A 26,550-nucleotide genomic window follows, 5' to 3' on the forward strand; every position below is an offset into this window, starting at 1 on the left:
TCCGTCTGAACATCATCCTAACAAAATTTGGGGCACATCCCTTCCAACTTGAGACAATGTTCAGACTAGTCTATTTTCTGCATTGCATCTCACAATAGCTTCAGTGACAATGAAGAGACAAGACCAATCCCTTTACCTGGCCTATTGTTCTTCAGAGACCATTGCCCTCTCTGCCCAGTACTTATGCTTAAGCTTGTTTTGCAAGGGTTTTAGATCTTTTAGAATCCATAAGCATTCAAATGGATCATCTCCCTCCATTTATATATTCCTTGGACACGCCCAGGCACTTCCTACCTAATAGACGGGAGTTAAACGAGATCATTAGGGATGACACCTATAGGCAATTTATGCAAATGACTTGGGTTAACCCTCGAGGTGAGTTTCCAAAGATGGCATTCAACGTTCTTGCAGCTTAGAGATGGGTTCATTGTTCAACCACAATATATAGTGTCACTGGGTGCAGCTTGTTCGCAATCCAAAGTGGGTTCTCAACGATTTTGTGTAGAGACAAACCACCAAATCAATCAATTGATCATGATCTGCAAGTTGTGCCATCTACAAGAGGTCTGGAGTCTAGACTAAGGAGCACTTCATCCTTTGTTGCACCATCTGCTATAAAACCAAAGGGAGGTTCCATTACCTATTCAGGGGCACTTAGACCTTCACTAACTTCTTTATATATTTCAATTACATGTGCTTGGCCTTATACATCAAGGAGATCCTCAAGCTCTGAGCCCATACTCTTCAACTTACTATATACCATGTTGAGAAATCTAGGGCAGTTAGAATAGGTGCGATTTCTCTAAACTTGATAATTGCTTGTGATGTTATTTTACTTTGACTTGATGTACTTATAATCTGTTTCTTCTTATCTTGATTATTATGGTGTTCTTATCATCAAACAACTACCAAAACATGAAGATCAATAGAACAAATGGACACAAGTTGTAGGCTGCTAGGAAGGGCCAAAACCTCTCCTAGAGAGGAAAACCCACAAGAAATTCTTCATCTTCTTATAGAATCTTCAAATGACAATTTCCATGACCCTTAAACCCAAGACAGAGACCCCTCCAAGACCAAGTTAACCTTTCTTCTTGATAAGCTTACCTTCTCAAAGTCAAATATTCCTTCAACGGCTTCCAGCAACAAATTTCAACCCTCCAGCAACTGCTGCAACTTTGACCTTCTAGAAACTGTTGCAACTTCGACCCTCTAGTATTGTTGCAACATCACACATGTGGGTGATTAGGGCTTCTTTCAGTCTTCTCTTCTTCTTCGCTTGAGTTGCTTCTTCCTTCTAGGCTAGTAGACCATTAAATAAGCTTCCTTACTTCCGATTTTAGTCCTTCTTGAGAGACCAAAAAACGACCTTGTAGTTGCAGAAACTCTAGCTTCTTTTTCGCACGTGTGAGAGATAGAGAGAGTAAAATTCAGAATTTCGTCTTGTCTTCTTCCTTCTAGACCTCCACTTGTCCTTTTCCTTCTTGTCTTCGCTTCCTTGAGTGAATGAGTGGGTGTATCTCCAAATGAAGTCAAAAGGTCTTTTATATATAGGCTTTCAAGGAGGATGAATAGCCTTAATTAGGCCGACTTCTCCACTGCCAGTCCGACTTGGTCTTAGAGGGGAATTTTAACACTTTTGGCTCAAAATAAATTTGTTTGACTTGTTACAAAATGCCCAGTAGGGTCTAAAATAAACGACAATGAATATTTTGACTTCTTGACTTTATCACAAACCCTAGAAGCACACAATGGGTGTTTTGACCTAAAACAAATTGACTTTGAGCATGAAACCCCATGCTTTATGAAATGACAATAATAATTTTCTTTCTTTTTACATCAAATATATAAAATAAATACTACATAGAATATTATAGAGACCGAACCTAGTTACACATTTCAACGTACCAGACTCTACCTAATGGATCACTTCTTTCTTCATGGTGCTTCCCTTTAAAAGGGGCAATAAGAGGAAAATTCAATATTAGCACAACTTCGGACTGCAAATTAATGCAAACGTAAGGGACCTTCCCTTCCCCTATCCCACAAAAGTTCAACAACATGACCAAATCAAATATCTTCCTAATGATGAATAAGATCCCCCATGCCTCAACAGCGATTTGCCTCTTCCAAAAAGTAGTGCAAGGCACAATCCATGCATCGCACTAGTTCTCCCTCTAGACATAATACTATACTCTCTGATGTCAGGAGAGATGGATATTCCCTAAAAAACCTACCTCATTACCTTTGGTTCTTCTTGTTCCTATATTTTCTCCTCCTATATGTATCTAACATAGAGCGAGATAATGGCTTGGGGTCTGTTACCCACCAAAATGTGTAACCCCCCGTAGGAAAAAAAGTATCCTACATTTGGATAAGCAGCCAACCAACAGCCCCTAATATTCACTTCTTGATGATGATATGCAATGTGCCTCTACCATTTGCATCATCCACAGACCTCTCGCCATCAGGCATTTCCTCTTGGATGAAGGTGGGCTTATGTACAAAAGCTAATTTGATCATTTTGCGATCAAGTGCTTATACTTGTTTGTATTGGTCATTTAGTATGGATAAAGGGATGATCTGGAAGATTGATCGAAATTGATTGTAAATCTGTTCTCTCACATTACCAAGGTGGTTGATCTTTAGCCCTAGATTAATGGAACCTCCCTTAAGGCCTTGGGGTCATAAGAGGGGCACTACTTAGAAAACATGAATTGATATATCGTGTTCATTTTCCCCTACACCATAACCGACACTTTCCATCTCACGTTACAAACCCCTTATATACCACCTCCATTTGTGGGGTCTAACTTTGCACTAGTTCATTGGGATTTGGCACCCTCTTATCTACATCATTGAGTAGGGCCCAAAAACATTTCCCTGGAGGTTGATGCAGCTAAAAGAATGAAAAAGCATATTATGGCCACAACAAAAGAAAAAGAACACAATCAAAATGCAAAAGATGGTCGTGACATAAGCTCACACACGAGCAAAAGCAAAGCATGAACTTTACCTTCCTCATTAGCCATCACTTGCTCCCTGAGCACTTGATGCTCCATCTCATCAAAAGGAACCCTTGCATGTCCCAACCCTGATGAGTGATAAGTTGCCTCATCATAAGGGGTAAAATTAAATGCTACAACCTACATCATAAAGAAGCTATGCACCGTAATACAAAGCATTATCAAGAAGAAACAAACGGGCACTAGATAGGTGGAAAAAGCAAGCCCAGCACAGTAACTCATGCCTCTACTATTGCTCCCTACATTTACATCTTAACATTGAGGATGTGGACTCCCCATAGCCACCTAATAGGGTTGATCATTAGCCACATCTATCAAGATAGGGGAAACTTTTACGGAACTTGGTCTAGCTAGATATCAAAAGATGATCCAAGTTTGAAGTATTAATATGCCCATAAGCTAATCCCATGGACCATGGCACTTGGCCATGAAGCCTTACCCCTTCATTACCACTCGTTTACACTAACACCAATTAATTAAGGGGTTGACCTTGAAAATGTCACTTCCCCTTAGGGTTTACCATTGGCCACATCTATCAACGAAGGGAAAACTTTTATGGGGCTTGGTCTAGTTAGATATCGAAAGGTGATCCAAGTTTGAAATGTTAATATGCTCTTAACATGCAAGTATGGTCCACTTAGATGCTGACATGATCTTAGTCTCTGATAAATGGTTACTTTCACTAGAGTTTAAGTTGGTTTTGTCAGGTGGTCCACAATAGCACAGGCCTTGATGCACCCACTCCATAAGTACCCATGCCTTCCAAAGAGGTTGATGACTTAGCAAATGCAGTGATGCCCACTTACACCAGAGCGTTCGACATTGTGATGGCTTGAGCAGATGATGCATGTCATAGAGCACACTCAAGACACATGACATTGATCTTCTTTGTCCCATAATAGAGGATGCTTGATGATTGCACCACCATTGGACCCAACATGCCCCCAAGCTAGCCTTGACACTACTTGATGGGCTAGCCATGATTTAGAGCCTAGATGACGATGGTCTCCCATGAGACGACTAGGGAGGTCTTGTTACACTTGATAGAGCGCTAACACTAGAGAGAGGAGGCCTTGCGTTGACCATTGGAGACCCATGGAGAAGACATGGTGCTACCCTAGTTGGATTTCAGACCCCTAAGCCTCCTTTGAGGTGGATTTGAATGGCACTCCTCAAATGATGGATGATCCTGGCACACATACATTTTTAGCCTTCATCTCACAATGAAATAACATTTGGAGCCCAAAAGGGGCATGACGTGAACTTTTTGAGGCTTAAGGCTCACACATGTGGGTCATTTATGGCATAATTTTGCATTAAGCTATTGGGTTGGCTTGTAACCAAAGGTTTACTTGTCAAACTTGTTCCAAGAGATTTTTAGGCTAATATTAGGGGAGGTAGACCTCATAAATAAAGGTCACCTCGCATCTCATTCTCATCATCAATTGTGGAATATTTTGGCCTCCTCGAAGGATTTCAACCAAGTTGTTGTAGCCTTGTATTCTTGTGGAGATGTGATCTTTGTCGATAATTTTGCTATTAGGGACTAGCTCTTGTTGTGGAGACATCACTTTGGGATAATGAAGGATTTGTTCATGCATATCTTGTGAGTATCTTTATTGTTGATTATATTTTAATGTTTACTGCATGCAATAATTTTTGTTATGGTTTCTATCTTGTTAAATTGCAATTTTGGTAAAATATTGTACGTGTTAACTTAAGAATGTTGGATATCCCTTGACGACTTCCTAGTGAGCTTTCCTCTTGATTTTACCCCCTCATAAAGTGATAACTAGAGTTTTCCTTCCCAATATTCCCTTCTAGGTTTTGATATCTCCATCGTAGGTTTGCCTTAGACTCCATCACCCATGGAACGAGCACTGCTTCCACATAGGTGATCACACCTTATCAAAAATTCTTCAATTTTTTTCCTCTTTCTTCTCTTATTTTTGGCCCTCAAGGCAAGTCATTAGGCTAGGACATAAGGTTGAATTCAACTAGGGGAAGGATGTTCGTTGTGAGTTCTTTCACATGGATCGAGTCTCATTACATCAAAATATCACCTTTTGCACAGTTAGATCTTCCTCTTTAGGGAAAACGCCACAAGCCCTAGTTAACTTTGCCCTAGGAAACCCTTAACTAGCATAAACGCTTCAATTTAGGGCTTGTTGATGGCTAGTGGCTCCCTTTTTTTATCATATCAATTTTCCACAAGCCTTTTCTTGGTCTTACGTGCTTTGTAAGCTATTATCATTGTTTATTCCTTAAACCCTAGGTCATAAGTGCCTTTGATAGGTCTCTTGAAGAGCACACTATTCCTTGCCTTATTCGATTATGCCTTGTCCATAGCCTAAGTGCCTATCTCGAGGCTATCCTATCTATCACCTTCAACCTATAACCTTAGAATACCTATTAGGTGACCCATACCAGGAAATATCCCCTGTGGTGAAAATCCACTAAAGAGCAGGAGGTAGAGTCTTGTGGTGACAGTGGGCCTCCACCTCATTGTTGTCCCTTGGTATAGTTCTTGTCTTGTGAGCCCTCTCACAAGACCTGATAGAATTTGAGGCAACAAGATGCAGGGTTGTCATTTTTCAACTTAGATCCCACTCTCTACTCTACATTCCTTTACTTTATGCATCTTTCTTTTATAGGAGACTTTTTTATACCACTGTTTTCTAATGACATCATTGTACTCAGCAATCCCTTTGACCTACATCTATGGTCATTAGTCAACCATTAACAAAAATATCTTAAATTATTATCTTATCTAATGTATCTCCACTTGTCTCTATTAATAACTCATAGTCCCCTTGGATTTGTTACATCAATATATTCACCAAGGGGGTTTTGTGACCCTGTATTTGTATGTTATGACAATGGACCTTGGGTCACCTATTGAAGGTTGCTCATATTCATCTTGGTTCCTAATCGGTTGGACATAATCAACAATCATTATGATGTTGATTCCCTTCTTTCTCCTTTCTATGAGTTTTGAGCAAAGCTCAATTGATGGTGCTCGCACTTGCCTAGATCTATTTTTTTCACCATTAAGTGTTGTGGTTAGTGACCAAAAGAAATATTTTTGGTTGGTAGGGTTAAACTCTCCCCCCTTAATGGATTCCCATACCTTGGACTTATGATTAACCTGGGGTGATTGTGAGGTATCTAATCATTCCATTTGGAGTGGAACTCTCGTTGGTGTCTATATGGGATTGATATCTTCAGCAGCTTCGAAGTAAGCTTCATGTCTAGATCATAAGGACCTCCACTTTGCAAAGAAATTAACTGTGGTTGGATGGATTCTCTAGGCCTCGCGTAATTATTACCTCCTGTCAATTGCATAGTAGGGCTCAATTTCAACAATTGAAGTGGATCCTATGGTCGTAGTATGGTGGGAAAAAGGGTCTTCCTTTGGTTCTTTCAAATGTGTGTGTTATGCCTAAAGATGGGGAGCTCAAATTGATAGATATTGCCACTCAAGGAAGCATTCTTGCTACCAACTGGATGGTGAAGTGCTCAAAGGGTTATGCTCTTTCATAGGTTTTATTTTGGAATCGAATGATAACATTGCAACATAAAGACGAGGTTTTTTAGTTATGTGATACTATTTTTGCTTGCTCCCCTATTTTAGGCTTTCACTTCAATTATATTCAGGAGTATCTGGCTAGCATGGAAATTAGTTGTGGTCCTAATCAAATGGAATTTGGAGGGCAACAAAGCATATTGAGATATGGTGAGAAACTATTTAGAGCCGAAAGTTACAATGCACTTGTATTGCCAAATTGCCTCGCTTCCAGACTCTGTTTGAGCACAAAAGCCATCTTCTTATGGAGAGATTTGTGGTATACAACTAAACATCATTGAAAATATTAGCACATCTTGGCTCATGAGCATGGTCTACTTACCCTTGATACACCATTAATCATGGGGTTGACAGGGCTCGTCCCCCAACCAAACGTGTTCAAAATGAACATCGCACGGTCTACTTACCCTTGATACACTATTAATCATGGGGTTGACAGGGCTCGTCCCCCAGCCAAACGTGTTCAAATGAACATCGCAATACCAAGGGCATTTTGGAGGGATTAACGGTGGAGGTTTGGTCAACCCTCGCAACAATATGATTCACGACAACTTTGTTCTTTGTCAGATCAATGGCATTCTTTAGCTCCAGCTCTCAATAAGAGATGGGTGTTAATTGATCTCAATGATAGATGGGTGCATTAACTGCACCATGCCTACTCCATTTCACTTTCTTATGAGTTCAGTCTCTTTGTATCACTTGTCATTTACAAGGCAGTCCCCTCTAATGCCTTATTGGCAAAGAATGGGCTTTCTAATGGTCTTTGCCTTGTTTGCCACTGCTCTAAGATGATGAAACACATCTTTTGCGAATGTCAATTTGATAAGAATTATTGCAAGCATATTTAGGGTCGATATTTAGTTATCCTTCAAGATATATCACCTTGTTTGGTGATTGCAATAGTCTTGTTCGCTCTTTTAGTGGGATCAATGTTACAGGTAACCCCCCCCCCATGATTTAGGGGGCGGATGCGTATCCCAAACGAATCTTGTGGTTCCTGGACTTTCAGAACCATGATGATTCCAAACCACAATTTCACAGGCCCGAACCACAATTCCAACACAGCTCTGAAAACTGCTTGCGCAGTTCCGCAAGGAATTTTTGTTTTTTTTTTCAAACCGCTTTGTGCGGGACCTTGCTTCTCGAACACTTCCAAGATGCTCCCTTGATGCTTCCTTAGACACTTCCTAGATGCTCCCTAATGGTAATGTTAAATTGTTAAAGTAAAAGTGACATTCACCTGGATATTTCATTTTCATCCTTTTACTTTAATTTTTAACATTACCATGAAATGAATCAGCACGTTTGAGCGGTTTCTATTAGAAAATGTAAAATGGCAACTTATTATACTTATTTTCTTTAACCTTGATACTTGCTTGTGAATCTTAGTTATCTTCTTTATGTTCTTCAATTACATCTTTTCATCAAAAAATATCAAGAAACTGCAACAACAAAAGAGGAGACAGATATAGGCTCTCAGCCAAGGCAAAACCCCTCCAAGGGGAAACCCAGAAACTCTTATGTTCTTAGAATCTACTTCAAATGAGATACAAAGACCCAATCCCTAGACCAAGTCCTTCTCCCAGTACCAAGTCAACCCTGCCTCAAATCCTTTCTTGAATCTGCACAAAATTGCTTCACACTACAACTTCGATCTGCCAGCTATGATACTGCTACTCGACCTGCAACTTCGATCTTGCAGTTCCTGAAGGAACCCTAATACAGCGTTCTTTTTGGACCTTCCAAGAGCACGACACCTCTTCCTAAGATCAGTGAGGTCTACAGAGAGTTTCTTTCCTCCTAGCTACAAATTTATGCCCTTCGTCCTACAGCAACTCGATCTTGCAATTTCAGCCTCTTCTTGCAACCAAAAAACCCTAGATTTTCGCATGTGCGAGGGAGATATAACCCAAAACCAAGAAAATTCGTTTGTCTTCTTTCTTCCTGACTTTTGCTCTCCTTCGGCTACCCAACTATACATTGAACTCTTTCTTGAAGATTGAACTTGTGTGTCAGAGTGTCTCCAAACGAAGTCAAATTGCTCCTTTGTATAGCCTTCTCAAGGGGTCTAATTCCCTCCTTTAGGCCGACTAGAGGATCCCAGAGCTTAGTTGTACTCTTGGAGATTCCAGGACTTTTTGGACTCAAAAATCATTTTTTTTACAATTTAAAATTACCTAGAAGGATCTTATAAACATGATGTTGACTCGTGACAATAAATCCTAAGACCTAACAAACCCTAGAAGCATTAAGAACATTCTTTTACCTAAAAGGCCCATCAATAATAAGCATGAAGAACATGATTTTACCTAAAAGGCCATCAATAATGAGCATGAAACACATGTTTTGATAATAATTAATTTTTATTTACTTTTTCTTGTTTATTACATAGGATACATATTGAAATGAGTACAACAATTATGAAGACCAAAACTAGTTACATTTCTCAACACTCCATCTTAACTAGGGAGGTATTCATAATTGTACAACTAGTACAACATCATATCTCAAACTGAAGAGTTCTCGAGAACAGTCAGATTGATAAGCCATACTGTAAGCATCATCATTATCACCAGCACTGTCCCTGAGGCCTAACTAAACAAGCTCTTCTTTAATCATGAGCATTACGTTGGGAGGCTTTATGTGTGATACCGCTCTACCTCGCTAAGGTACCTACCCCATCCGAATGTCCACAAAGTATGTCCTTTTAGGACTATACTTATCTTGGATCTCCGTGTTGGACATTAGATAAACCAATGCTCCCTGTGTGTTTTGCGACATTTGCTTAACTACCTCTCATGGATCTGTTAACTCTGGCAATCCGTTCATTTACTAACACCTGCAGGTTTTGTTGTAACGGCAATTGTGATTCCAACAAGTGGTATTAGAGCCAAAGCTCTCGAGTTCAAATCACACCCGACACGTTCTGGGGGGCAGATTATTGGACATTGGTTAAACTAGCGCTTCATGTGTGTTTCACGCCATGTGCTTAATCGCCTCTTGTGGATATGTTAACTCTAGCGATGCATCCGTTTACTAGCACCTACAGGTTTTGGTGTAACAGCAATCGTGATTCCAATAAGAACCTGAGTCCTTAAAGAATATCAGTCCTCTTCAACCACTCTTCTCTTGGATTCCTGCCCTATCCTCAAAGAGTGTCGGTCCCTTTCCTTTCTTGGAAGTTATATGCTCGAGGAAACCACAAATGTTTATCCAATCATTCTCTTTTCATCACTTGAAAAGGAGAATGCACATGTGATATTAAATATCACTACCTCTCAAATCGAGAGGACACCCCTATTCTCCCTTAATATTGAGAATAGAACCTTGCTCCTTATTCAAGGAGACTCCTTTGCTTCCTCTCAAATTCAGAGGAAATTCCAGACTTCCTTTCAATGATTGAAGTCAATACCACAAGCCTTATAGCTTGTCTTCATCAGAGTATCAGCTACTAGTTATTCATAGCTACATGGCTCCCTCTTCCCTTCGCATCTCTTGCATCGAGCCTACTTCTTTCCGAGGAATCATGGAACAGGATCCAGGTCATCTCTCTTACTCATCACTTTCCATCTTTGACATGAAGGCAGTGTATTGAGCCTTCCCAAACTTCTTGATCATGATTTTCTTTATGAAAGTGATCTTCTTGACCTTCAAGTTATCTTCTCACACCGCTACCTTCTAAGATGAACACATCTTGACCTCATAGTTGCCATGTGTCATATATTGAGCTTTTGTCGACACTTTTTATCCATACAGTTAACCTTCCCTCAACTGTCATCATGTATTACTGCAACATTCTACCAAGTAGCAAAATAATATGTTAACCAGATAACCAAACCAAAATGAAATAGACTTACCTCACCATGGTGACCTCGTTCCATCAGCATCCTCATCGACCATCTCCACTTGAATTTTCCTTCTTGCATAAGAGCCAATGGATCAGACGTAACATAGCCCTAGTCACATCTAGTCAAACTGCCCTTTAGACAAGTCAAATTTTGCCCAATGAACTCAACTTGGTTTGCTCTGATAGAACCGAATTTCAGCCTCATATTGTGCCTAAGAATCTCATTCTCGTTGCTCATGGTATGCCCAAAAACTCTAACTCAAATATCTGTCTCAAATCTGCCCTATTCTTTGCCTCAGATCTGCAATGGATTCTTCCTCAAATTTGGCTTGTTCTTTGCCTCAAAGTCGACTTGTTCTCTACCTCAGATGGTCTGAAATCTACCTCAAAGGTGATCTAAATTCTTTCTCTATTGAGGAGAACGAATGGCCTATATAGGCATTTCAACAACCCGAATGGGCATGTCCCTTCACAGGGGCCAACTTCATCTTTTAGAGGAACAACTTGTTATTTATTTGGAGCCAAAAATTCAACTTTTTTTCCCTTTTGCAATCGACACGAAGATCACGGCATATATTATATTTCAAGGGTTAAAATAAAATGACATGAAGAACATGTCTTACATAATTCAAGGGCTAAAATATTAATTATGAAGACCGACCATAGCTACAAAATTCAACAGTCATTACTCTTTTTCCCCTTTGAAAGATTAGGTGTAAGTTAGTTTTTGAGCAAGAGATTAGCTTTGTATATGCTTCTTGTGCCATGTGACGTGAAGAGGTACAACACCAATTGTTGGGTAAGAGTGCATTATTGATTAAAAACGAATCTTTAAATTCAATAGCCTACTCAAACATTATTTCTACTCTAGTAGTAATGTGGAAGAGGATAAAAGTTACATTGTAATTAGCCTTCCCTCCTTTGATTTGCTACCTGTAAATCTTTTTATGTATATATAAGATATTTTTCATCAAAAAAAAGATAGCATTATTTTATGTAAATATAAGACATATCTCTCAACCAAAAAAAAAAAGAGTGTGATGTCACTTTGAAGTTTGAAGTGCCATCACAATATTAACCTTAAATGTGCATCAAGAATAGCAACTAAAAACGCCTCTAGAAGGAGTAGTTGAAGGATAGTCTAAAGTGAAATGTTCATATTTAACATCTTGTTGATGTGGGATTGATGAACTTATATAACTTTATAACAGAATAAAGTAATATTATAACCTATAGCTACTTACTCATAGCTAATCTAAAAATTTCATTCAAAACCTTTCCAAAAATGGATGTCATAAAGGGCCATGCTTTTATACCGAGATTTATATGTGGATCCTTTTCAAGCCATCTATAGAACACTACTTTGTAAGTGTTCGGAAAAAGGGGGAAATTATATATATATATGTGTGTGTGTGTGTGTGTGTGTGTGGATCCTTTTCAAGCCATCTATAGAACACTACTTTGTAAGGGTTCGGAAAAGGGGGAAATTATATATACATATATATATAGATATATAGATATAAATATAAATATATGTGGATCCTTTTCAAGCCATCTATAGAACACTACTTTGTAAGGGTTCGGAAAAAGGAGGAAAATATATATATATATATATATATATATTATAGTTGGATCCAATAAAGAGGTGAGAATTTTATTTAAACAAGGCCATGAAGCATAGAGCAGACCATGATAGCGTGTTCTATTAAGGCACTCAATGGGGTAAAGGTCACCAGTTCAAAACTCTATGGGCAAAAATCCAGCCATGCTAAGGGTTGGTGTGGTCCAGGCCAAGTGCAATCCCCAGGTGATTTTAACGGCTTAGATGCCCCTAGGTCACGGCTACTCAATCCACAAGTTAGTCGTGCCAGTTGTCTCAGGTTTCACATAAACTAGTAAACAAAAAAAATATTTAAACATATCCAAAAAATAAATAAAATTACCTAGTAATTTAAAAATTAGTGTAAAGATAATCTTCAAAGAACTTGTTGTCTGCTACAAATCTCCACTGAAAAATTTCAAATCTCCAACCCTACAGTGTCCACAACATGAATATGGCTGCTATGTGTTGAGAAATCTAGGGCAACTAGATTATGTGATTTCTCTTACTTTGATAATTGTTTGTGATGTAATTTTACTTAACTTGATTATCTTCTTCTTTCACTTGATTATAGTTAGTGTTCTTGTCATCAAACAGTTACCAAAGAACAATGAGACAAGAGGACGCAAGATATCGGCAATCAACCAAGGCCAAAACCTCTCCTCTTGAGAGGAAAACCCACAAGAATTCTTCTCTTCTTATAGAATCTTCAAATGACGAATTCCAAGACCTAAGACCCTTGACAAAGACCCCTCCAAGACCAAGTCAACCTTTCTTCTTGATGACCTTTCTTTCCATCAATTTCGACCCCAACGACTTCGACCCCAACAGTTTCTTCTGCAACTTTGACCTAGGAGTTTCTTCTGCAATTTCAAGCAGTTTCTTTTGCAATTTCGACCTAACAATTTCTTCTGCAACTTCGACCTAGCAATTTCTTTTGCAACCTCGACCCAACAATTTCTTCTACAAATTGGACCTGCCCAGCAACTTTCCAACACTTTGATTTGCCCAACAACATTCCAGTACTTTGACTTGCCCAGCAATATTCCAACAACTCGACTTTCCCATCAACTTTCCAGTAACTCGACTTGTCCAGAAACTTCAGAAACCCTAACAAAGAGAGAGAGAGAGAGAGAGAGACCCAAAACTTTGATCTTACTTTTCTTCTTCTTATCCTTTATTTTTGTCCTTTTCCAGCTTCTTTCTTGAGGAGATCGAACTCGCTTGTGTGTGTCCAAATGAGGTCGAGTTTCTTCTTATATCTATTCTTTCTAGGGGTATGAATTGCTTCATTTTACGCTGACTTGTCCACTTATGAAGGCCAACTTGATCTTTTCATCATGACGAGGTCTTAGAGGGTCTTTTGACTCTATTTTGACTCAAATAAATTTTCTTTTCAATATGTAACATACCCAAAAGGGTCTTCCATACATCCCAACAAGTCTTATGACTTGTTGACTCAAAGACAAGCCCTAGAAGCACTCAATGGGTGCTTGACCTATAAAATAAATTTCCCTTGAGCATGAAACCCATGCCTCAAGAATGACAATAATAAATTTATTTTTCTCTTTAACATCAAATACATAAAATCATGATTACATGTCATTATGAAGACCAAACCTAGGTACATATTTCAACACTCCCTCTTAACTAGGGAGGTATTCATAATCCATACAAGGTACTTGGACATTCTTAAACTGAAGAATTCTCATAAGAGTCAGATTGGTAAGCCATCTCATAAGCTATCAATTCAGCTTATCCCTTTGCATCATACCAACCAACATTGTCACATGGCAAGGCCTTGACTAACAGCTCGATCTCTCCATAAGATCAGAGCACGATGTTGGTGAGACCATCGTCAAGGAATAACACATCATCAAGGAATTTTCTCTTCGACTACTCTTATCTTGGATGCCTTACCTCATCCTCAAAGAGTATCGGCAGCCAGATGCTTACCCAATCCTCCATTCTTTCTTCACAAAGTGAAGACAAGAATGATGTGTCTATCTCTCCTCATGGTCTTCACTAAGACTTACGGCTATTAGTCCTGGTCTAGTGCATGACACATGAAGTAGAGAACCATATCTGTCACTCCCTCTTAACCAGGGAGGACCAACTCATTCCTATAAAAGGAATATACCCAAGCTCCCTCTTAATTAGGGACTTGCCCAAGCTCCCTCTAAACTAGCAACTTGTTTCCAACAGCTTTATGTTCTTTGGTGGAGATCATGGTACCTTCAGCTGCTTGTAGAGCTCCTCCTTTCGATGTCATGAATTTCATCTTCATCATTATGGAGCCTTCATCTTGTAGGGCATCAGTCATCCATCACTTTCCTTCACAATCCACATTGGTCATGTCATCCTTCTCTTTATCAAAAAGTGATCCTCTAGTCCACGTCTAGCTTTTCTCCATACAACTACCTCTTCCAAGTCATGTTTTCTTTTAGGATCTTGCATCCAACCACATGAGTGCTAGTTGTAGGTGACATCTACAACTCTCTTTCGGTAGCCCTTTTTCACCCCATACAGATGTTTGTTCAAAAATCAAAAATAAATTTCAAATCAAAGTTACCTTTTATGATGGCCTTTCATCATCACACATGCTTGCTTGCAATATCAACATCCTGCATATTTGCAAACACATCTCCAAGACTTCCAATGTCAAGGGTGGTCTTCTTTTTCAGATTTTATCAAGGTCTTCATACCTTCCTTATGGAGATGCCATATCAGCTGCTTCTAGTCATCAGATGTTGATTCCTTATCTTACGTGACCATAGTTGCAACTTCAACGAACTCTCCTTCCTTTCTTCACATATTGCTTCCCCAAGAACTTCTTGACATAGTTCCTTCATCATGATTGTCAACCACCTCATATTCCAAATGAGAACATATTATGTTGACTTCATCTTATCAATATGTGAGCTAGTTCAAGGTATATGCCTCCATGCATTTTTCTAAAGGAAGAGATCCTTCTTCTTCGAACATGCTCATGAGATAGAGCACTCATCCATGCTATCTGCAACTATATGATGGCATGACTTAATCTATTATATACATACATACCCCATTTCTTCTTTTGGTCATCTAGACTTCCTTCGACAGCTTCCTTTCCTTGATTGAAAGTACTTCAACCATCTTGACATGTTGCACTCCTTTGTCACTACACCATCATCCTTCTAGACAATAGATCCCACACAATGTGGAATGATCAGCGAGACACTTGGTTCTTCCAACTAGAAGTGAACCTTTTAATGAATATTCCAACGAAGGATCTTGATTATTCTCTTCCTGCAAAAGCTCCTTCCTAGTGATGATGTATGATGATTCTTTCTATCATGCTAGATGACTTTCTTCATATATGCTACTTATGCTTTCAATGAAGTTACCAAGAGCTACTTCCTTTTTGTGATGACTGCTACATCCATGTAGACTTCTATTTCAGCTATCCTTATATAATGAGCTCTTGCTTCAATCGTATGCTTCTACCATGACAACATCTCCTAATATGATGCATCCTATCATACTTATAATGCTTCCTACCATGATAGCTATTATTTACAAAACTGAAAAGAACTAAGTGAAGGAGATTAGCTCAGTCATAGTAGAGATCTTTCACTTCCTCCTTTGATTTCCCCTTTTCAGGTTTTTTCACTTCTTCGGTGATATGGGCTTTGTTCCTTTCTTTTCTTTTCTTATTGTCCTTTCAGAATTTAGGACAATTTCTCTTGTAGTGCACATATTTATGACAGGCATAGCATTGGATCTTTGACATATCGATCTTCTTCTTTTTCCCAAATTTTCCTTTTCTCTTGGCCCAAATGCTTGAACTTTTCATTTCATTACACATCACTTTTTGCCTTCAACCAGGTTGCTTCAATCTTACATAACGACCAGAGTTCACTGAATGGAGTGGCTTCCTTCTTTCCACAGATGCTTAGTACGTAGGCTATTCCTTCTTCCTTTGATACCTTCATTTTATATAGCTTGCTTCTCAAAGATATGACTTCTCCAGCGGTGCTAATGGAAAACAATTCTACCAACTTCTCGTAGATTTCTTTTGATGTCTCCAACTTTGATACATAAAGGTATGAGGGGATCCTTGATGTATTCTATAAGGATCCTTTGAGCCCTTATTTCCCCTTTCATATACTTAGCTAAAGCTTGAGCTTCTTCTTTTGGAGGCCTAGAGATTGAAGTTTGAACCCTTAATGTTCAACAACTTCATTTCCTACGAGGATCAAATGTGTCCTCTTCTTCCATGCAAGAAATTTGATGGCCCAACCAACGTGTTGCTCTCCTTGCAAAATGAAGTCATTTTGATAGCACATTCAGACATAAATATAGAGGTACTTACTTTTCTAGTGAAGATACTTCTTCAACTTGATGCCTTCTTGATGATGTTGATGATAGAATATGACTTCTTGATGAAGATGTCTTTCTCTAAAAATGATCCTCGACTCAAAGAAAGGGAGATCACCTTGACAACACCTCTTCTTGCTTCCTTGGATGATAGAGTAGAATGTGGTGGCTTTCCCAAGGTGCTTCAAATGTAGAGTCTTTCTTCGATCGAGTGGATGATGTCTTCTTTTCCTTGTGATGAAAATTATTCAATGTGTAAGCTTCCCAAGAAGAACCCTTTTTGAATGAGCTAGGGTTTTGAGGTCTTCTTTGATGTTCCTTAGTTACTTCTTTTAAGATGATGGGAGGGTTAGTCCTTCTTGATGATGATGCTCTTGATCTTGTGCTTCGGCCCTTTAGTATCCTTCCTTAAGCTACCTTTCCTTGATATAGTCATCTTATCTCTGATACCATGTTGAGAAATCTAGGGAGGCTAGATTATGTGATTTCTTTTACTTTGATAATTGTTTGTGATGTATTTTTACTTATCTTGATTATCTTCTCCTTTCACTTGATTATAGTTAGTGTTCTTATCATCAAACAGTTACCAAACAACAAAGAAAAATAAGACAAGAAGTCACAAGATATAGGCAATCAACCAGGGCCAAAACCTCTCCTCTTGAGAGGAAAACCCACAAAAATTCTTCTCTTCCTATAGAATCTTCAAATGACGAATTCCAAAACCTAAGACCCTTGCCAAAGACCCCTCCAAGACCAAGTCAACCTTTCTTCTTGATGACCTTTCTTTCCAGGAATTTCAATCCCAGCAACTTCGACCCCGATAGTTTCTTCTGCAACTTCGACCCAAGGAGTTCCTTCTGCAATTTCGACCCAGCAGTTTCTTTTGCAATTTCGACCCAACAGTTTCTTCTGCAACTTCGACCTAGTAGTTTCTTCTGCAACTTCAACCTGCCCAACTTTGCAACACTTCGATTTGCCTAGCAAAATTCAACACTTTGACTTGCCCAACAACATTCCAGCAACTCGACTTGCCCAACAACTTTCCAGTGACTCGACTTGTTCAAAAGCTTCAGAAACCTTAACCCAAGAGAGAGAGAGAGAGACCCAAAAATTTGATCTTACTTTTCCTCTTCTTATCCTTTATTTTCGTCCTTTTCTAGCTTATTTCTTGAGGAGATCGAACTTGCTTGTGTGTGTTCAAATGAGGACGAGTTCCTTCTTATATATAGGCTTTCTAGGGGTATGAATTGCTTCCTTTTAGGCCGACCTGTCCACTTATGAAGGCCGACTTGATCTTTTCATCATGACGAGGTCTTGTAGGGTCTTTTGACTCTATTTTGACTCAAATAAATTTTCTTTTCAATATGTAACATACCCAAAAGGGTCTTCCATACATGACAACGACTCTTATGACTTGTTGACTCAAAAGACAAGCCCTAGAAGCACTCAATGGGTTCTTGACCTATAAAATAAATTTCCCTTGCCCATGAAACTCATGCCTCAAGAATGACAATAATAAATTTATTTCTCTTTACATCAAATACATAAAATCAAGATTACATATGTGATATGTCATTATGAAGACCGAACCTAGTTACATATTTCAACACTATGGATGCTCCAGAGGTGAAACGGGGCAGTAGAAAGCTTGTTGGTTCTCTTTTATGCTTCGCAGATCAGAATCAGCTCCCCTTTTGCCTCCAGGCCCAAAACTGACTAGGGATTGAAACTAGCATGTTTCAGCACTTTGCTGGCACCCACCAGGCCAAGGAGTGTCTGGGAGTTATTTGGCCACATTGAGCATTTCACTGCCTCTGAAGGGACATCTAGGCATCTGTCGACAGCCCAAGATATCCCTGGAACATCTGCAAAAGACAATGGGGACTGCACAAACATCCCCAATGTGTCATCGGCCAATCTGTAACATCCCCTACCTACCCCCATATGCCCTGGTATGTGTGAACACTCAGGTTCCCATGCTTCAAAAATAGAAAAACATGAATTTGAATTTTCCCATGGAAAAGGATCAGCATAACTTAATTCGATTACAATATATATCTGGCGACAAAATTAGATCTCTGAATGCATTGAGCAGAATCAAAATTAAAAAGATTAATAAACCTGCAAATGTTCATACAGGCAACACTACAATGTAAGTCTATGATCTACTTTTTCCTCTAGCTGTAAATGCAAAAAACAGTTCACATGTAGATGTGAATCCAACAAACGATGAGAAAGAAACCAACAAACAATGAGACAAAATTTTGAAATGCTAACAAGCAAGAAAATATACAATAAGGAAGAAAGCGGCAAATAGTTGGGTCTGGTTAGGCCATGACCTTAAATATAGAAGATGATTATTATTATTATTATTTACAGAAAGCACATAATAGCAACATTATCACATCATACAATGACCTGATTCCCTTAATTTTTAGAAGAAACATCTAGGAAGCAAGAAGGAAAATAAGAATTCAAAGAAACTGAATCCTGAGATAGAGGAACTTCAAAGAGAAAAAAAATACAAGCAACAGTGAGACAAAAGATAGAATTGAAATTGGCAAAGCCAGCACAAATAGAATTGAGAGAAAACTCTGATAAAATTAACTGACAGATTATAGATGCTTAGATATATTCTGCATCAGAGACAATTCGAAAAAGTAGCTTATGGACAGATCTTGCCTGAGAAAGCATTACACTTCACAAGATAAGTATCGGAGATATTAAGATAAGTATTAAAAAACCAAGGTAATTATAAGTGGAGTATAAAAGTATCTTAAGAAGGAAAAATATTATTCATTGTTCGAATTTTAAATTAGAAAGTCACGGTCAAGCTAGACACAAACATGGTGTATGAGACCCCCTTGTTTGAGCGACAAGGGAACCCCCCCCCAAAGCGAAGTGATTTGACTGCTAAAGTCTATGGAGGTGTCCATAATCCACTCTCTGTGGAATTCAACCTGTGACCTCTTAGGATTTTATATTATTCGTGGCAACCCCGCAGTCTGTGTACCAACTTAATTCCAATGGCAAAAGTATAGTAAAAGAAATGTTATTGAAGCATGGAAATGACCATGACATACTCATATCAGAAAGAATCAGTATAATTCACAAAGAATTGGAAAAATTTATAATGATAATAATTGATGAAATCCATGGAAAAGATCAATATATGATGCAAAACTAATAAATATCTCCCTTGCTACAAACAATGACGAGTTAAAAAACAAATTGGCAAAATATCAACAAAATGATTAGGGATCACAACAACAAATTCAAGATCTAAAGAAGAAATTCAACATGGACTTATCACAGAAAGATAAAAAAAAAATCTCCCCCAAGGAATTATAATCATAGCTTCAATGCACAAATCAAACAGTTGAATAACGAGAAGAAGACACAACAAAAAATCAAGAAACACGAAACATTAACAAATCCAGTTGAATCTACCACACTGGGCAAAATGAATGTATTAACGGTAGATAGGGGAACTCTCACAGATGCGATCAGATATTAAAAAATAAATGTTGCCAACAAAGATTTAGCTATCCTAATTTCCTAAATCAAGTCAAGCCATATTGACAAAACAACACTTACAGATCCAGTTACAGTTGAAGATCCATCCATAGCCACTGACAAAATTGTATCTCAACTCAAGGGTATTGACATAACAGTGAACAGTAAAGCATCAATCCCTAGTTTTCATATATCAAAGAAAGCACAATTTCTAGACCCTTACATCACACCGTAACTACAGAGCCATTGCAAGGAACAATCAACATACCCATCAACCAAAACAAAATGCTGTGTGTATTCCTAATTTCCTAGATATCGGGATGCCAAACTTACACGATAGTAAAAATAATCGTACAAGCGTAGAATGTGGTACTTGTCAGCAGGATCATGCTTGTTTACAAACTTAAGAAGCTTTATTTCATCGAGACTTTGGTCAAAAAAATCCTTGTTGTTCTTTATGATCTTCATGCAAACATCCATACCCGTGTGCAAGTCATGAGCTTGTATAGCTTTGCTAAATGCTGCTGAACCAAGATACTCAGTAACATGGTAGCGGCCGGCAATGACTGAGTTTAGCACAACATGAAAATTTTTATCTTCTTCAAAGCCAGTCCTGTTTCAAAACAGAAAATACATATAACAGAAAATTGTATTAAAGTATCCATGCAATAACAGAAGGCACCCTAAATAGCAATCCCATGCACATACAAATATTTTCAAGGCAATTATACAAAAGATCACATGTTTTATTTTGCAATTTGCCTCGAAAATCAGAGCATTTGAAATGCAAATGAACAACATCAATTATAGAATTCAAATTGGTGTCCTTTAAGCTAAGCCATCTACCCATAACATTTGAACAAATACTTAGGCCAAGAGTAGATGCTGAGTATGACCTATTTTTCCTGTGTACAATCTTGAGGTTGAACGTCTCAAACTCATCTTCTTGTGCTCTTATTTGTCTTACTTGTTCTTGGACAGCAGCAGCCTCTTCGTCCTCAATTACTCCCACTTCTTCATCTTCCCTTGGTTCATTCAAATTCTCTTCTGTATCCCTTTTCCTCAATTCTCTTTCAGCAAGATCAAAATTGGAATATGTTGATGCAGTAGAGGGTGAAGACTGTGGCGCATTAATTAGGTTTTCATCCCTTGAGCTTATAACAGGTGAAGAATCATTGCTCTTGCGCCTCCATGATGCCAAGACATCATCAGGTCCAATTACGTCATTGCCATAGTCATCCGTGTCCTCACAGGCTGTAGTATTCCCTTTGGTTGACCATAGAGATTTCCCAGATTCTGCCTTTGATCCCACCATATCACCAGTACTAGAAGGAGATGGAAAAGAGAACCCTCCAAAATCAAGACGACCACTGTTAGCATCCCTTCTTTTGACATGATCTTTGACTGTGTTTTGATCTTCAGAGATGCTCTGCCCAGCTTGACTATTCCCAGATTTTCTCTGATCTTGCCAAAACTCATAACTCCTTCCTGTTAAGCTGTCCTCATTCTCGACTAGAGCATCATATTTAGCCAAATCTTGCCCTGGTAACTCTTTAGTTTTGTCCAACATTTTATGGGTTCTCCTTGACCGATCATATTTAACTTGCTTAGCACCAGAGATACTAATCTCCCGATCATGGAAGTATTCAACATCTCCTTCGCTGCTCCCTCCAACCAGGCTTTCTCTCACTTCACTGCCAAAGTCAGCCACATCACTATGAATCCCTACACCAATAGACCTCACCGATCCATGTTGATCATCGTCAATGCCAAAGTCATCTGGCCGTGGCTGCTCTAGATCACTCATAACCCTCTCACTGCCTAACATTACAAGCTCATTGTTTTGTGTAACAAAACCTTGCCACACAGGTTCTGCTCTCATCAAGTTCAACTCCTCTTCATCCATCAACTGCCCATCATACTGAGCTATTAAGTCATTGTCATCACTTCTTCCATACATCTCAGTTGTAGATTGTCCTACTGGGTCATCTGAACCGGCTATTTGTTCAATATTCTTGGATGGAAAATATTGTTCACCCGAAAAGTACGAATCTTCTTCTACAAAAGATTGGTCATCCTCCTCGCCCTTTCCACCATCTCTGTCTTGCTGATCTGGAATACTGCCATGTCCAGTTCCTTTTTCATTGTCACTGGGATAATCTATCTCATGAGCTAAAAACCAGGTCTCGTCTTCTATGGGCTGCCTGATGTATCCCAGGTCATCATCATCCTCATATTCATCAGAATCCCAATACTCGTTTGGATAATCAACAGACTCACTCAAGCCATCACCAACGGTAGCTTGGCCAGAAACAAGTTCAGAAGCATCCTCAGCAATGCCCTGACTTACGGACAGTCGACTGCTTCCCATTGTACGCTTTCCACCTAGTCATAACGAATTAAGCATTGAGTACAGAGGCAGTAAATGGTAAATACAGATCTCAAACACCATGCTAAGGTATGATATACAATGGGCAAAACTGTTATCAGTAGGCATAATACAATAAGGTATTGTTATGCGCAATTCTTAAGACCTTTTCTCTGTAATATTGCAGGTAAACGCAACACAACAGAGGGGTAAATGCTATTAGAGCACATAGAAATTACACAAGTATAAAAAATATAAGCAATGCATGAACAAAAAGCCAAAAATAATTTGTACCCTAAACATTTCGCAAATGCTAAATTAGTTGAAGCAAAATATTAAAGATAAACCTGAAGATGTAATTTCCTGGCCAACAGGCACATCCAAAAATGATCCCAATAGAAATGAAGCCTCCATGTTCATTGCCTTTGCACTAGATCCTGTTCGATCTGATTTTTCTTCCTTATCAAGCCCTTCCTGTGAAAAGTTTGGGTTCCTCTCCTCTGACTTAAGCCTGACAGGTGGCAACCTTGGGAGCTCCTCTGAAGTCTTTCCTGGAGTGACCATTATCTCTAGACTCTCCAAATTTTCTTGCTCAATACTTCCTTGGGAGGTTAGCATGTGTAAAGACACATGCTCCTTGTCTGATCTCTCTTCCATGGTCACTAAATCTTTGCATGCTCCTTGTCTGCTGACATCTTTACCACTATTCCCTGCTTGTTTTATGTTCACATTTTGCAATACTTTTCCCTGGTCAGAATGCTTATCAACTAAGGAAAATGGAAAGGGTGTATTGACTGGCCTTTCTTTCCATGGGTCAATGGAGATCAATCTACGCTCCTCTGGTTTTAAAAGTATCGCCTCTGATAAAGGCTCATGAAAGGCTGAAATGTTCTCTTTATAATAATCAGTCTGTGCACCTCCTGAGGGGAACTGAAAAAAAGCTTCAGAATCTTGGGTCAACCTAGACTGGTCTCTGGAGTCTAAGATTCCTTCATCCAGATCATTTGTGATTTCTGAACATGTAATTTTCTCTTCCTCTTTGGTAGAACTGCCCTCTCCTCCATGCAACAACATCTGGTCTCCAGCTGAACCCAGCATCCTAGCATTTCCTTTTCCACTGAGTCGTGAAGTTGCATTTGCTGGATACTGAATATACACTTCCTCGTACGGTGGCCCTCCAACTGTTTTCTTGGACTTCCTTGTCTCCCTTGTTACAGTACTTTTATTTGGAAGCTCGTGAACTTGCAGTTTGGACCCCACAGAAGTTTCTGCTTTTTGTGACTCAGAAAACTTTCCTGCAGTATTAATCCTACCATCAGTGTTTCTCTCTGCAGATCCTTTCAACTCACTGCATTCAGCACCCAAACTCCATTCGTGTTTGTCTGGGGCACTTAAATCACCCAAATTTTTAGACCTTACAGAAACCTGCTGGGATATGTTTTGAGCTTTACCTGTTCCAGATGAATCGTACACTAGTCTTTGTGCAGTCCACATAACCGCCTTGTCACCTTCATTGATAACTGGATTGTTTCTTGCATTTAAGTTCCCCCCTGCAGGTCCATGTTTAATGGGATTACAATCCACTTCCTTGACTATAAGTTCTGTATCTGCTGCACTGTCTGGCAAACCTCTCTGAGCCAATGACTGAATATTCATTCTTCCAATTTTAGGAAAAAGTTCATCCTCAGAAAGTAGCAACTTGTCTTCCTCAAAGGCAATATCTTCAGGGAGACATCTCATTCTTTCGTCTTCATTCTGAACATATCCAGTTCCTCCCCTCTGGTTTTGATGCCCTCGCTTGTCCTCGTTGGTGCTCTCTTCTCCCTTTCCTTCTGCAGATAGAGAAGTGAAGTCATCCAAGAGCATCAGGGATGGAGAACCATTAGAACCCTCGCGCTTAACTAACTCCCCTCGCAAAGCTGCTTCAGCCCTTGTAAACTGGTGCCTACGCAAATAATCCAGAATAACACTCACAGTGTCTGACATTGGTACAATCACCTCTGCAGTGTCCTGATTTGTAGTTTAGGCAGCTAATGTTATGATACCATCTGTAACAACTGCAAGAAACATACCAGAAGTATTAAGAATACTCAACCAAAACGCACTGTATTCCACATATCGAGAGTCCAGACTCCAGAGTGAACATACTATAAATAGATTGGCCAACAAAAGCTCTAAGGCTAAGGATTCAATTTGCCAAAACAAATACCTGTGAATGAAGATTTGAAAGCTCTGCCCCCATAACCACAGCATCAACTCTTAGAACTGCTGCAACCCAGCCTAATAAGTGTTTTCGCTTTTTTAAAGAGAGTTTATAGCTAATGTATCTCAACTTCAGAAGAAATCTCACATAGTTCTAGGTGCATCAACAGAATTTCCCCATATTTACCTGTATGAAAGATCATGAGAAAATCTTGGTCATCAAGAGCAAATCTTGGTCATCAAAGGAAAACCTTCTAAAATGCACCTTGAACTGAGGGGACTTATAAACACTACTCTTGTGTAAAATTTGATTCAAGTTTCACCTAAAAGAAATAACAAGCAATTGTTTGTGAAATTTTGAAGGACTTAGCAACAACCAGCGGCACAGACCGCTGAGGAAATGATTTGAGAGGATAATAATACGTGCCAATAACAGATTTATTTCTAAAGAGGACGTCCTCTCTATGAAAGATAAAAAATGAAAAGGCTAATTGAACCTACAATCTTGGATAGACACACTTCATTGCATATGGAATAACGGAACTAGCGGAAGAACAAGAATGATGCCTGAGATGAAACCCTCGTTGAATAACTTGAAAGTTAAAAAGCGAGTAGAAAGCAGGAACATAGAGGTTACCAGGATTTGCCAGCGTTTCTCTTCAAAAGATTGTCTGAAAGTGAAGTAAGCGGTCAAAAGTTGTAAAACTGAAAGCAGGGCCTTGGTTCAACAGTGAGGTTGACAGAGTACAGAGCCATCCAGCACAGTTCCATCCTCACTGAGGTCTACCCCGCCCTAATGGCATGTCAAAGAAGGATGAGGCTGGGCGCAAGCCTCTAGCAAATTTGGAACAACAGAAACCCCTCAAACCTGGCATCTAAGCCAAAGGAAACCCGTGTTATGTGGTGCATCCCTCGACCTCAGGTCATGTTTCTCAGACAAACCTCCTGAAAAAATGTGAAAAAACAAAAAACCAAAAAAAAAAAAATGTTTGCAGAATTCAAACGTGAAATGCCAAAAAAAAAACTGACAACATGATGGCGAGTTTACAGAGCAAAAGCGGATCTAATTATTCTAGCTGCAACAAATACTACTCCAAAATAGTAATAATGAACATCACATTTCGCGCACTCGAGCCTTCAAAAACAAAATTAACCTTGTACATTCGCCCACAATTTAAAACGGACTCGCAAGCTGCAGGGCGACAGTTTCGGAGCCAGTGCAAGACCTCGGAAACCTGGAGTTATCCATCAAGGTTTACAGAGATGGGAGGCACACTAATCGGAGGCCTTCTTCCGTAGCACTCTTGCAGGAATCAAACCGACAACTCACCAGAAGTCTTACTGAGTTGGCATTGACAGTCCATGAGATGACTCCGCGGGAATCAAACACGGGAACACTGCCACGAATTACAACCCGCCGGCTGTCATACAGGGGTTAGCGTTTCATAATGCATGAAATGACCCCGCGGGAATCGAAGTCGAGACCAATGCCGCAAATTACAAAACCGGGAACGGCGAGATCGGAAGCAAAAACCGCCTGCCGGGCAAGCATTGTCGATAAAAAAATACCGGATCGGCAATGCGGGAGAACAGAGTAAAATTCAAAAACCTAAATTTAAAGAAACCCTAGCGCTACGTGAACCGGGCTTCAGTGGCTGTGTGAAGTTGCGAACTTACAGATCATTGCGGTTTCGAATCCAGCTGCGGTCTCTGGTGCTGCTGTTGCTGCTACTCACCAATCTTCATTTTCATCGTCGTACTTCCATGCGAGACAGTGCACACGGAGTGCCAGTGCCACCACCAAGAGGAAAAAGAGATGAAATAAAGTTTAGAGTGTTTTGCCCCTCTCCTGGCATTTAATTTAATTTATTTTATTTTTAATTATTTTGTGGTGGTGCAAAAGGATGTGGCATACTGACATCCCTCTGACTCCCACCTTTTCACCCTCTTTGCTTGTGGTGAGGTGTTGCCACGTGGCTTGTGGATATTTTTGCAATGTGATGGTTTGTGGAAAGTTGAATGGAATGGAGGTTGTTAAATTTGAAA

The 26,550-nt window shown here is 39.3% G+C and overlaps 1 protein-coding gene across 3 annotated transcripts in view; it reads right to left on the reverse strand.

The window, feature by feature from the left end:
• The window catches only part of LOC149234396 (uncharacterized), a 56,089-nt gene extending 29,748 nt beyond the window's left edge, over positions 1-26,341 (reverse strand). Inside the window, exons 1-6 of one of the 3 annotated variants that reach the window (XM_089371828.1) lie at positions 26,182-26,341; positions 25,142-25,372; positions 24,512-24,691; positions 22,650-24,359; positions 20,831-22,319; positions 20,268-20,547 (exon numbers count right to left, since the gene is read on the reverse strand). In XM_089371828.1, the coding sequence (XP_089227954.1) occupies positions 20,268-20,547; positions 20,831-22,319; positions 22,650-24,288 (3,408 nt within the window). In that variant the 5' untranslated portion in view covers positions 24,289-24,359; positions 24,512-24,691; positions 25,142-25,372; positions 26,182-26,341. Of the gene's footprint in view, positions 1-20,267; positions 20,548-20,830; positions 22,320-22,649; positions 24,360-24,511; positions 24,692-25,141; positions 25,380-26,181 lie in introns of all 3 variants that reach the window. The other 2 variants (XM_089371827.1, XM_089371826.1) reach the window with 2 other exon arrangements.
• Between the last annotated feature and the right edge of the window lie 209 nt (positions 26,342-26,550).

Source organism: Pinus tabuliformis, chromosome 8 (assembly GCF_031772625.1).
Source record: "Pinus tabuliformis cultivar Carrire ecotype Pingquan chromosome 8, CPIR1, whole genome shotgun sequence".
NCBI classification, from domain to species: Eukaryota; Viridiplantae; Streptophyta; class Pinopsida; order Pinales; family Pinaceae; genus Pinus; species Pinus tabuliformis.